Here is a 13,055-nt window from a genome sequence, read left to right as displayed (position 1 = left end):
TTTTTTTAGCAGTTGGGGGGGACTGCTTTTAACTATTTTCAAGTCTGTAGTGGGTCTGTATCTTGCCATTGCGGTGAGCTGTTGCATTTTTCTTTGTTACCTTTGAGTTTTCCTCATTTGCCTTTATCTTCTTCCTGAGGACGTTCCACCATTCAGTATTGGTTGGATACTTCCAGGACATTCTCCGAAGCTGCTCTAGAAGCTTAAGGAATAAAGTAAAAGCTGTTAGCTTAAGAAAAATAAACTCATTTTTTAACAAAAACTCAAAGACCTATGTCTGCTCACATGGCCAGACAGCTATGTAAGCAGTGAGACTATCCACGCCTTTACTGTAGTTGTATGAGGTTGCATTCAACTAAAGCTGGGGTAGGGAAAGTTGGCTCTCAAGCTGTTGCAAAACTACAACTCCCATCATGCCTGGATTGCCAAAGATAAAGCTTTGGCTTTCCAGGCATGATGATAGTTGTAGTTTTACAACAGCTGGAGAGCCAACGTTCCCTACCCTTGACCCTCTGTATTTAAAGGGAACCTGTCACCCAACGAAGCCCGGGGTGACGCAGGAGCGGGTATGTATGCGGGGCCCTGTCCAGGTGTGGGGTGTGTTTGGGGGGAGCTACCCAGGGTGACCGGTTCCCTTTAAATAGTGCTCATGTGACATTTTTACTTTAGGCACGATTAGTAGTAAAATAAAACCTCCTTTTTATCTATGCAGGTACAGTACAGCACACATCTATATGGATATGGCTGATAGGAAACATGTAAATAATTTTACAGCTATTGCGTGAGTCCATCTACTTGAATATATAAAGTTTCCACTCAGAAAATATTATAGCTGAAAATATAAAGAGTGGGTGCTGTGATAAGTGACAATTTAGAGGGGACACATCATTACATTGTCTTCTCAATTACCTGCTGAGTCACTGCATTAACATCTCCCAGGAGACTTGCTACAGGTTTAACATTATTGCCAAGCTCTTCAGCACAAATGTCAACCTGTCAGATATGAAAAATAATGATTTTCAAGCAAGTTATATAAGCATAATTTGTAATATAAAAAAGTTAAAGGCTATAGACACCTTTGCACCATTCCCTTGTTGATTTGTTTTGTGAATACAGAATGAAGCAACTTCCCAAACAGTCCTTATTAAAACTTTTCTACCACTTTACTACTGCTTAGAGAGAGCTAACACAGCAGCTCAGAGTGCGGACAGCTTACATGGAGGGCAGCTGTAGATAGGGAAGAAGAGACACACAAGGCACTCTACATGGGAGAATCAAACAGGCTTTGTACAACAGCGAACTGTAGACTCCTGAACACACAGACCTTACATTTGACATGTATTGCTGAGAGGGTAACACACACTTTAGAAGAATCTGAACCTAGAAGCAGGCACCAAACTGACTATGCAGCACATTTGCAATCCAGGTAAGGCTGGGTTCACACAACGTTTTTGCAATCAGTTTTTTTCATCCTTTTTTTTTTGCAAAAAAAAAGGATGGAAAAAAGGGATGCATGTGTGTGCATCTGTTTTGATCTGTTTTTCCATTGAATTCCATTTTAAAAAACTTAGTGGAACTAATATTTGTGTCCGATTTGATCCGTTTTTTTAAACTACGGAATTTAATGGAAAAACTAATCAAAACTTAAGCGCACACATTCATCCGTTTTTGTTTTTGTTTACAAAAAAACTGATGGAAAAAATGGATTGCAAAAACGTAGTGTGAACCCAGCCTAAGGCAAAAATTAGTATTTAAAATAATGAAAGCTAACATGTACATACTGGTAGAAAGCTACAACATTCCCTAACTACATGTCTTCACTGTGGACTACCCAAGTAGCATAGAGTATTATTACAGACCTCTGTCAGTCTTACAAACCATGATAACTGAGGTGCGGGAGGAGGCCTCCTCCCCTTTAAAGTCCCCCACCACCAATCAGGCGAGCAGGGTTTACCCCAGGTGCATGCCACCAAAATGGCCAAAATCAGCTACTTTTTTGTGCCCCCTTGTACATAGCTTTTTTATATGCCATATGCATGCGTTGTCTGCCATCTTGCTTTCTATTTCCCTCTGATATGGTTCTCCTAATGTAGCCTATTTCCCATGATGGCTTCTGATTTGCAGAGGGATAATGGAGTCTTAGCACTGCACTTATTCTCCCCAGAGTTATATCTAAGAACAGCAATTAATTGGCAGCTCTCCTGTCCCCTCACATACAGCGTGTCAAAGTTCTGATTACTCTCCAGAGAAAAGAATCCTGTATTTTTATAATCAGCTTGTACATAGTCATAATACAAGTGTATTTCTGACCTGAATAATCTTTACATCTGGTCGAAATCGTGGTGGAAGACCAAAGTGCAACATCCAGTTTAGTCTGGCACCCAGCAAGAGAATAACATCAGCATTCAGCAAAGCACTGGTAAAACAGCAAACAAAATACAATAGTAAAATAGTAAAAGAAGCTAAAGCAATTGACTAGATTAAAAAAAATATTACATATCAAGAGGTACATTGCTTACACCTTGTCTACAGCTTACTGTAATATATATGTATGTATCAGGAACTCTTGCAGCACTCCGATATAAGAAACGTTTGTTTTCACCCTATATCAGAGTGCTGCAAGAGTTCCTGATACATATTGAAGTTGGATGGTCTGTTTTGTCAAGTGCCTGCATATCCCTGTATATCACAGAAGGAAAAAAATATTTTTTGCACAATTTTTTTAAATTAAAATAACATGATCAAGAAAAGTCATGGACCAGAAACAATACAAGTGGACAATGCTAAATTCTAAGACAAATTATCTAGTAACTAGCCTCAGCGCTCTTACCAGCCCTTGTAATGGCAATACCTGATATGGCCTGGATAACAGTGATGTTGGTAGAAAATACAAAAAATTACCAAAAAAGTATCCAATTTTTAAAATCCTTTCAAACCTCAAATTTTTCAGTACACAAAATTAAAATCAATTACATTTATTAAATCATTAAAATAACTGTCCAGGAGAGATGAAGAACTAATGCTGGCCCACTATAAGTGCCCACACAGAGTTTATGCACTCACAGCACTTAGCAGAAAAGTGAGATTTAAAAAATGGCATCTATATACTATATCCTTTTGAAGAATTGCACAAAAAAAAAAAAAAATCGGTATGGGAATAGCAGAAATGCTGCAGATCTGCAGAAAAATCCAAAACTGCAGAGTTTTAATCACATCAATTTCTTCCTTAGATTTGCATTTTGTGCAACAAAAAAAAAAAATTCAGATTTTTGCACAGCATGTGGATGGGAATTATTTATATCTCACCAACATCGCTTGTACAAAGATGGTACAGCATTATATGAATAGGTAGTAGAGTAGTATTGGTTAAATGACACAAAATCCTCCAAAAATACCTGGACCTTGCTGCAGCAACACAAAGGGGATGATTGTCAGGTACAACTCCTTTACCCATTGGAGTGGGCAAGAAAGGCAATCCACATTCATCCACCAATCTTCTGATGCTGTCCTCCGCACGTGAGAATGCTGCACCTAAAACACAGTATAGGAACTAAAATCAGCAAAAACTTAAGGGTCGGGGGCCCCCCATACATGGTACACAAGAGTTTGTCCATGCAAAATGCCTTCTTCTCTCTTAGCTCTAGGTGGGTAGTTAAAAAAGAAAAAAAAAATCATCAACACCACAAGTACCAGCAATGGCCATTTCCAGTGCCAGTGGGCCAGTGATATTATGTCCCTGAACCTGGCAGGAACCAGTAGTGTTACAGGAGTGAGGAAAGTTATCCCAGCTCGGCCAGTCAGCAGCCGAGGTGGGACCCTGTGCTCTTTTGAAAAAAAAAAAAAAAAATGCCCAACACTGGACTTTCCCTTGAAGGGAGCAGATTTACTCTAATTCCCTACTATGTGTATGACCAGTGTTATCTGATGCCCTATGCCAGCTCCTGGACATCTAACCTCTCTCACACTTCTACCTATTAGCATTGTGGCACTGGGCATACTCTCCACTATATTGCTACTATAATCATTTTATCACCATCGTTGTTGTTATTAAAAGATGAATAAAGCAAATTATAAAGAAGGAAATTACAAAAGAAATTCTGGTCACATACCTTTCCCGACTATTATCAAGGGGTTCTTGGCATTTTTCAGCTCAGCAACAGCTTTCATTATTTCTGATGTGTCAGCTAAGCTGATGGGACGTGGCAAACAACAATCTGGAAATCTTGAGGTACAGAAAAAAAATGATTATGCATCTTTTAATGGCACACTAATGTAATCTGTAGCAAAATACTTTACATGGGAAGTAGTGTCAATGGAGTCAGTGTAATATGGACAGACTTGAGACACTAATGATGGTTATAGCCCAATGCCAGTACCAATCAAGCAGATTGGTTCGCTTTTAAATGATCAGCAATCAGCACAAATGTGCTGATATGGTTCCCAGCAGCACAGTCTAGACCTTCTGTGCAGCTCCCAGAGTATACCAGCCGTGTCTGCAGCAGTAGCTTTACATAGGGAAAAAATATATTTTATTACGGTGCGCAAGGCCAAGAGAGGGGCAGCAACTAGTCACCTGGACGAAGAGCTGCCCATGACAAGTCACAGCTCTATGCCTGTCAGCACACAGTGCGAGGATGATTGACAGGCAGAAAGACCCATTAGTGGCCTCTCTAATGACTAGTTGCCACCCCTCTCCTGGCCTCGCACTGTATAATAAAACATCTTTTCCCCTATGTAAAGCTACTGCTGCAGCCACGGATGGTATGCTCTGCGAGCTGCACAGTAGATCTATAGTGATAGTGCCAATTAGTTCCCTTTAAGGTGTCTATTACATGGCTTGACTACTAGTTGTTTTTTTTTTTTGTAAAGAACGGACGGTGATTGCAATGGCCTCAGCGTCCGTTCTTTACTGCAGGGACGGCATTGCATTGAAGTCAATGCAATGCTGCCCACTGTGTTCACACCCATTAGAATAAAGCCTGTTATTATTTCACTGAACAGCGTCCGGAAACAGCAGCAGTTCACACAATGCAATGTGCCGCGGCGTACATTGCATTGCAGTGAATGGCTAATTGATTTGCGGGCACACCCAACAGTGCCTGCAAATCAATTGTGAAAAAAGAACATTCCTGCAGCCAATAGAGAGGTATCGGCTGCAGGAACGGGAAGGTATCGGCTGCCGGCTGCAGGAACGAGTGCAGCCCGTCGGACGGCTGTTTAAGAGCGTCCGTTGCTATGTGACAGACGCTGTTGAACGATGTGCGAACATGGCCATATATTGTTTTCTTAACCATCTTAAATCATGTAATCACCTAAGGCATCAAAAACCACTCCACAATTTTCTCAACCAATATTGTTACATTTCTATAAGGAACTCAGTAATTGTTGCAGCCAAGTGCGGATTTTTTCCCCTAAGGTTCAGAAATTTCCATAATCACAATAATAACACTTATTGTTTAGCATATTATACATAATAATACTCATAAATTCTATAAAGAAAATAGCTTGCTGCATACTAACAGATGTGACTAATATCTGTGATCCCAGAAAAGCTTTTTACATACTATAAGCCATGTAGTGTAACTGAACCTTTTATACTATAATAAACCTACCTGATGGCACGTCTGTCAATCATTTTGTTGACAAAGTCTCCTGGAATATCGATATAACAAGCACCAGGCCGGCCGTACATGCTAGTTCTTACAGCCTGGGGGGGGGGGGAAAAGCAATAAAGTGACTGTGTATCTGCTGCATGTGACCTAACAATCATGTAAGCTAACACTCCACACATAATGAAAATATTAAAAATGAACCAGTTCTACTTAATAGGTAAATAAACAGGATACAGGGTATTTAAATGCTGTAGCAAAGGCTGATGTCCCAAATCCTCCACTTTTTAACATTGTAAGGATAGGAGACAAAAACTCAGTTACATCAAATGAGGTTCTCTCACTCTATAGCTAATTTGCAGCCATGATGATTTTAGTCCCCGACATAAGGACCTTTATCAGATATTCCAATCAACACACAAAAATATAAGATGCATGTATACATATCCAAATATATATGTAGTCATGTCACACAAGCATATATAGTACATATTAAGACCTAGCAGCAAACAACGGGTTTTGTAAGTGTGTTAGTGCTGAGCCATATATATCGTGCATAAGGACCGAGGATGGTGGGGAAACATAGTCCCACCTGACAAGCCGTCGGTTCAGATTAAAGAGGATGTACCTGGTGGTACATCCTCTTTAAGGCCGTATTTGGCTGTAACGGACGATAATCGTCTTGTGTAATAGAAGGCAACAATCAGCCGGCATGAACGATGTTGGCTGATCGTTGCAGTCATTTGTCTTTCAACATGTTGAAGGACAAAGTACTCATATAGCAGCGATCTGCTGCCGTCGCTCTATGTAATAGCGGCGGCAGCAGAGCGCTGCTATCTGCTATTGGCTGCTCGGATGATCTAGCTCCCCCCCCCCGGGACTCACACACTCACTGCCAACGCGCTTAATAGCGGTGGCAGCGAGCGGGAACCAAGGAGCCCTGTGGAATACAGCCTTTACACGTGTCAATTATGATATGAGATCTGTATATTTTTTTATCAGTTATGGTTTAGAAACCTGTACTTTATAACCGTATTGTCTTGGCTATTCTAGAAATGACCCCTCCATGCACTGACTTCATGCTGAGCTTCTGAGCCTTGTGTCTATACACAGCAGCCAATATGAGTGGGTAGATGAAGAGGAAAAAGCATCAGCCTGAATTAGTGATGAGACAGACGGCATGTTAGGCAACCAGTAGGCACCGTAGCTAAATTGCAGTCACAGATTGCAGTTGTGCCCTAATGTAATAGCGGTAAAACAAGCACTGTAGAAAATAAATAATTGGTAAGCATCCCTTCCAGATAGTGGCTTACATATCCTGACTGGTCAGCCTCTGTGCATAACCTACCTTTTCAACTACAGATGGTATGGCTTCCAAGCTGCCAGGTCTTGCAGAAAATTTACTATACAGTCTACATGTTTCAACCTAAAAAAGGAATAAAGGAAATCATATGCATTGGCGTCCTAGACCACAATCTTAGACAATGTGATTTTCAAACAAGAAGCAGGAAAACAAATACCTGTGGGAATTCTTGGAAAGCACCCATGGTTTCCTGGTTAGTATCAGAAGACCCTCCCAAGACAATGACTGGCCTAGAAGAAAAATATAATACTAGGATTAAACAATTCTGGATTCTGGTGCAATTCGAGTTTAAAATTTTGCACTAATTTGGAGCCTATGATATTAGACTTCTTTATATTCAGCTTGCAGCCAGTTTAAATTCTCAATTGGATGAATCCTCCTGATAAGGCCGTTTTTCAACCACATTTGCAGAACCATTAATTTCTATGGCCCCAAACACACTTCCATAAGTGTTTCGGATGTGCGCTGGGGCCAGGGTCAATGTAGGAAAAAATAGTGGCGAGCCATAATATGGCCCGCATTTGCAGTACTGATCCCTTATCTTGAATGAGGGGGTCCATGCTCTTGCAGACAGGTTGCGGACAGCTGCGCATCCTTAGTCCTGTCTAGCGGACCGGTGGCTATGGACGGGATAACAGATGTGTAAATTTGGCCTAATACATGCTGAATGTGAGGAGTCCAGTTTGCTGTGGCAAGCCTATGTGAGTCTCCCTTATATGTGTTTTTCTCCCTATCTACAGGCTGTGGGAGCTGCCCTCCATGTATGCTCTCCTAACTCTCCATAACTCTCTGCTGGGTGCAACTTCCTATTCCCTCCCTGCTGCTATCTCTAACACATAGGGGCCATTCACACGTCCGCAAAATACTGTCGGTGCATGAATAGTATTCTGCAGGCCGGACCTCTAAATTCCCAGTTTCAGCATTCATTATGATGCCGGGAGCTGAGAAACTGTAAAAATATTTGTGCTACACTAAAAATACAGCTCTACGGCTGTTATAGTACTGTAGCACAAAGATTTAAACTCATTCAGAGCTCCCAGGATCATAATAATTGCTGACTCTGGCTGCTCAGAGGTCTAGTCTGCAGAATACTGTCCGTGTAAGGACAGTATTTTGCTGATGTGTAAATAGCCCCTAAAAGATATTTAAAAAGTTGCAGAGGCTTTAACATTATGAAACTCAAGAAGAAGTATCACACAGGGTGCACATATACACTAAGTATTCCTTACCAACAGTTCATGTTAGAATTTGCCATGCCACCAAGAATATGGATAAGTCCTGGCCCAGACACTACAAGGCACACAGCGGGTCTAAAAGTATAAAATAAATTGGTCTTAATACAAACATATATGTATACAGTATAATAACATGCACAAGTATTACTGTCGCTACACATTTATATGATCTGAACAGGAAAACAATAGAAGCGATAATTGAATTATACTGCTGCCTACTTTTACCCTGACTCCTGATCCGGTGCTTACCTGCCGGTCAGGTATCCCACAGCGGAGGCAGCATAGCAAGCCTGAGAGACATAACAGAAAAGAAGTTACAGGGCAGGAAAAAATAAAAGAGTTCACACTCCATGGTAAGGCAAAGGAATAGCAGGGACCCCATCTATATTAACACTGGGGACCTTAAAATGTAAGGGGTAATGCCATTACAAGAAGCGATGGCATAATGCCAGGAGGTTACTTCTGACCTCTGACCCCTGTTTAGTACCTGAAAGATGAGACATAAACCCTTTCAACTATTTTGCTGCAAAGGACCCCCAATGTCTTCATGTGGTGGAGGAGATTGAAATACAGCTATCACTTGGTGTTATCTATAATCCAGCCTATGTTATCTATAATCCATTTGAGCTATCCCTTGTTGACAGGACAGAAGATAACAAGCTGATCAGTAGGGTCTGACTGCTGGGGCCCCCACTCATAGCTAAAGTTGAGAAAAACTAAGAATGAATGCAGTGCCGGGCACACACATGGTCACTCCATTCATCTGGGGTACAGTTTCCCTCCATTCTTGTGACAGGTGGGGACCCCAGTCAGACCCCCCACCAATTAGCTTGGTATACCCTCTTCTATTGATGGGAATAACTTTTTATGTCTAGAATACCCCCTTTAAGAGCAGATGACATAAATGACATGATGTGACACAATGGTACTTACAGCTTGCTCATTTCTCATGCCCACATACTTGATCCCAGCGACTTGAGCAGCCATTGCCACTTCAATGACAGGAATCCCAACAATACCAAACATGTACTTTACATTCTGGAAAACAAATAATAAGGTGGTCGCAGAAAAGTGGATGGAGATGATACAATGAATGACGTTTCCAATAACAGAAATACCCATGGTTGTAAGTGAGATGTATGTGTACAGTATATGCCGGGCACATATTGGTATATGCCGGGCACATATTGCTGGGCACTGGGTGAGATGGGTGAAAATACAATAAACCACAAGAACACCTTACAGACCTGTTACATATCAATCGGCCGGTCAGGATTCCTTATGTACTTCTAGATCTGTCCAAGCTGTCACGAAGCAGTGACCAGTGCAGTATAGTGGTCTCTGAATACACTTCTTGTATAGGAAGAACAATAAAGTGACTGCACATGTAGCTATTAATATAGTAACTGGATATAAATAACAGTGCACCCTCACAACATCACTGCATCAGATGTGGGACTATAAATCTCAGCATGCACCGAATGCACTCTGCATTGGGGTAATATACATTACAGCTATACGGTACTTTTCAGCACTTTTTTTTAGAAGAGCTTCTGCAGCAGCTCAGGCAGGGCTACCACTAAGGGACCTGGTGTTGCTCAGCACTTATTGCATATAATAATAGCTCTCACCTGTGCCACCAAAGCTTCAGCAATGATCTGCGCCCCGGTGATCGGCTCCTGAGCTGCCATGTCTCCTGCCCAGTGATCTCCGCTCTGCAGCCCTCACTTCCTCGTACAGCCCCCAGGAGACGTCAGGGCAGCCCGCGCCACGCCCCCTCCTGAGGACACTGGAGGACTGGATGCCATCAGGGGCGGGGCGGAGGTGTAAGGGAGCCAATTAGAGGCGAGGTCCCGCCCCTCTCCGTCATCTCAGTACCCAGTGACCGGCAGGGGGTGTACACGGTACAACGTCCAGCGCGGATCGGTGTCAGAGGTGACTGGTATGTAGTGATCGGGCCGGTGGGGAGTATTATACTGGTGAGATAGCACTTTGGTGGCCCTGTGCCCGGGTGCTCTGTGTGTCACGTGGTATCGTCCTGCCTGCACCCCCTGCTGTAGTGTATACAGATGATTACAGATGATGGGCTCATCTCCAGCGGCCACCAATCCAGCTACTGAACAGGGTGGGCAACCTTATAGCTCCTGCTGCGCACCCAGCAGGTATGAGGCAGGCTCTGCATGGTGGTATCTGGTTGGCACAAGGGGGGGGGGGGTTGGCCTTTAGTGCCAACCAGATACCACTATGCAGAACTCCTGAAACCAACCAACAGCAAGTACCACAGTGCAGCACATAGCACAAGTCACTCTAAGTACCACAGTGCAGCACATAGCACAAGTCACTCTAAGTACCACAGTGCAGCACCTAGCACAAGTCACTCTAAGTACTACAGTGCAGCACCTAGCACAAGTCACTCTAAGTACTACAGTGCAGCACCTAGCACAAGTCACTCTAAGTACTACAGTGCAGCACCTAGCACAAGTCACTCTAAGTACCACAGTGCAGCACCTAGCACAAGTCACTAAGTACCACAGTGCAGCACATAGCACAAGTCACTCTAAGTACTACAGTGCAGCACCTAGCACAAGTCACTCTAAGTACTACAGTGCAGCACCTAGCACAAGTCACTCTAAGTACCACAGTGCAGCACCTAGCACAAGTCACTAAGTACCACAGTGCAGCACCTAGCACAAGTCACTCTAAGTACTACAGTGCAGCACCTAGCACAAGTCACTCTAAGTACCACAGTGCAGCACCTAGCACAAGTCACTAAGTACCACAGTGCAGCACATAGCACAAGTCACTCTAAGTACTACAGTGCAGCACCTAGCACAAGTCACTCTAAGTACTACAGTGCAGCACCTAGCACAAGTCACTCTAAGTACCACAGTGCAGCACCTAGCACAAGTCACTAAGTACCACAGTGCAGCACATAGCACAAGTCACTCTAAGTACTACAGTGCAGCACCTAGCACAAGTCACTCTAAGTACTACAGTGCAGCACCTAGCACAAGTCACTAAGTACCTCTGTGCAGCACCTAGCACAAGTCACTAAGTACCTCTGTGCAGCACCTAGCACAAGTCACTCTAAGTACCACAGTGCAGCACCTAGCACAAGTCACTAAGTACCTCTGTGCAGCACCTAGCACAAGTCACTCTAAGTACCACAGTGCAGCACCTAGCACAAGTCACTAAGTACCACAGTGCAGCACCTAGCACAAGTCACTCTAAGTACCTCTGTGCAGCACCTAGCACAAGTCACTCTAAGTACTACAGTGCAGCACCTAGCACAAGTCACTCTAAGTACTACAGTGCAGCACCTAGCACAAGTCACTAAGTACCTCTGTGCAGCACCTAGCACAAGTCACTAAGTACCTCTGTGCAGCACCTAGCACAAGTCACTCTAAGTACCACAGTGCAGCACCTAGCACAAGTCACTAAGTACCACAGTGCAGCACCTAGCACAAGTCACTCTAAGTACCTCTGTGCAGCACCTAGCACAAGTCACTCTAAGTACCACAGTGAAGCACCTAGCACAAGTCACTCTAAGTACCACAGTGCAGCACCTAGCACAAGTCACTAAGTACCACAGTGCAGCACCTAGCACAAGTCACTAAGTACCTCTGTGCAGCACCTAGCACAAGTCACTAAGTACCACAGTGCAGCACCTAGCACAAGTCACTCTAAGTACCACAGTGAAGCACCTAGCACAAGTCACTAAGTACCTCTGTGCAGCACCTAGCACAAGTCACTAAGTACCTCTGTGCAGCACCTAGCACAAGTCACTAAGTACCACAGTGCAGCACCTAGCACAAGTCACTAAGTACCACAGTGCAGCACCTAGCACAAGTCACTAAGTACCTCTGTGCAGCACATAGCACAAGTCACTAAGTACCTCTGTGCAGCACCTAGCACAAGTCACTCTAAGTACCACAGTGAAGCACCTAGCACAAGTCACTCTAAGTACCACAGTGCAGCACCTAGCACAAGTCACTCTAAGTACCTCTGTGCAGCACCTAGCACAAGTCACTCTAAGTACCACAGTGCAGCACCTAGCACAAGTCACTCTAAGTACCACAGTGCAGCACCTAGCACAAGTCACTAAGTACCACAGTGCAGCACCTAGCACAAGTCACTCTAAGTACCTCTGTGCAGCACCTAGCACAAGTCACTAAGTACCTCTGTGCAGCACCTAGCACAAGTCACTAAGTACCTCTGTGCAGCACCTAGCACAAGTCACTCTAAGTACCACAGTGCAGCACATAGCACAAGTCAGTAAGTACCACAGTGCAGCACCTAGCACAAGTCACTCTAAGTACCTCTGTGCAGCACCTAGCACAAGTCACTAAGTACCACAGTGCAGCACCTAGCACAAGTCACTCTAAGTACCACAGTGCAGCACCTAGCACAAGTCACTAAGTACCACAGTGCAGCACCTAGCACAAGTCACTCTAAGTACCTCTGTGCAGCACCTAGCACAAGTCACTAAGTACCACAGTGCAGCACCTAGCACAAGTCACTAAGTACCTCTGTGCAGCACCTAGCACAAGTCACTAAGTACCACAGTGCAGCACCTAGCACAAGTCACTAAGTACCACAGTGCAGCACCTAGCACAAGTCACTAAGTACCTCTGTGCAGCACATAGCACAAGTCACTAAGTACCTCTGTGCAGCACCTAGCACAAGTCACTCTAAGTACCACAGTAAAACACCTAGCACAAGTCACTCTAAGTACCACAGTGCAGCACCTAGCACAAGTCACTCTAAGTACCTCTGTGCAGCACCTAGCACAAGTCACTAAGTACCACAGTGCAGCACCTAGCACAAGTCACTCTAAGTACCACAGTG

The 13,055-nt window shown here is 43.7% G+C and overlaps 2 protein-coding genes across 2 annotated transcripts in view; one reads left to right on the top strand and one right to left on the bottom strand.

Moving 5' to 3' along the window:
- HACL1 (2-hydroxyacyl-CoA lyase 1) overlaps nucleotides 1–9,946 on the bottom strand; it is a 30,566-nt gene extending 20,620 nt beyond the window's left edge. Inside the window, exons 1-12 of the mRNA XM_069960432.1 lie at nucleotides 9,839–9,946; nucleotides 9,141–9,245; nucleotides 8,457–8,497; nucleotides 8,202–8,282; nucleotides 7,130–7,202; nucleotides 6,958–7,035; nucleotides 5,613–5,707; nucleotides 4,110–4,222; nucleotides 3,396–3,531; nucleotides 2,311–2,416; nucleotides 910–993; nucleotides 101–202 (exon numbers count right to left, since the gene is read on the bottom strand). Coding sequence (XP_069816533.1) covers nucleotides 101–202; nucleotides 910–993; nucleotides 2,311–2,416; nucleotides 3,396–3,531; nucleotides 4,110–4,222; nucleotides 5,613–5,707; nucleotides 6,958–7,035; nucleotides 7,130–7,202; nucleotides 8,202–8,282; nucleotides 8,457–8,497; nucleotides 9,141–9,245; nucleotides 9,839–9,898 — 1,074 coding nt within the window. The 5' untranslated portion in view covers nucleotides 9,899–9,946. The remainder of the gene's footprint in view (nucleotides 1–100; nucleotides 203–909; nucleotides 994–2,310; nucleotides 2,417–3,395; nucleotides 3,532–4,109; nucleotides 4,223–5,612; nucleotides 5,708–6,957; nucleotides 7,036–7,129; nucleotides 7,203–8,201; nucleotides 8,283–8,456; nucleotides 8,498–9,140; nucleotides 9,246–9,838) is intronic.
- A 147-nt stretch (nucleotides 9,947–10,093) lies between these two features.
- BTD (biotinidase) overlaps nucleotides 10,094–13,055 on the top strand; it is a 29,071-nt gene continuing 26,109 nt past the window's right edge. Inside the window, exon 1 of the mRNA XM_069960431.1 lies at nucleotides 10,094–10,149. The gene's annotated coding sequence lies outside the window, so the exon portion shown is untranslated. The remainder of the gene's footprint in view (nucleotides 10,150–13,055) is intronic.

Source organism: Dendropsophus ebraccatus, chromosome 2 (genome assembly GCF_027789765.1).
Source record: "Dendropsophus ebraccatus isolate aDenEbr1 chromosome 2, aDenEbr1.pat, whole genome shotgun sequence".
Lineage (NCBI taxonomy): Eukaryota > Metazoa > Chordata > Amphibia > Anura > Hylidae > Dendropsophus > Dendropsophus ebraccatus.
The sequence above is the reverse complement of the archived record's forward strand: the minus strand, read 5'-3'. Positions and strand labels throughout refer to the sequence as shown.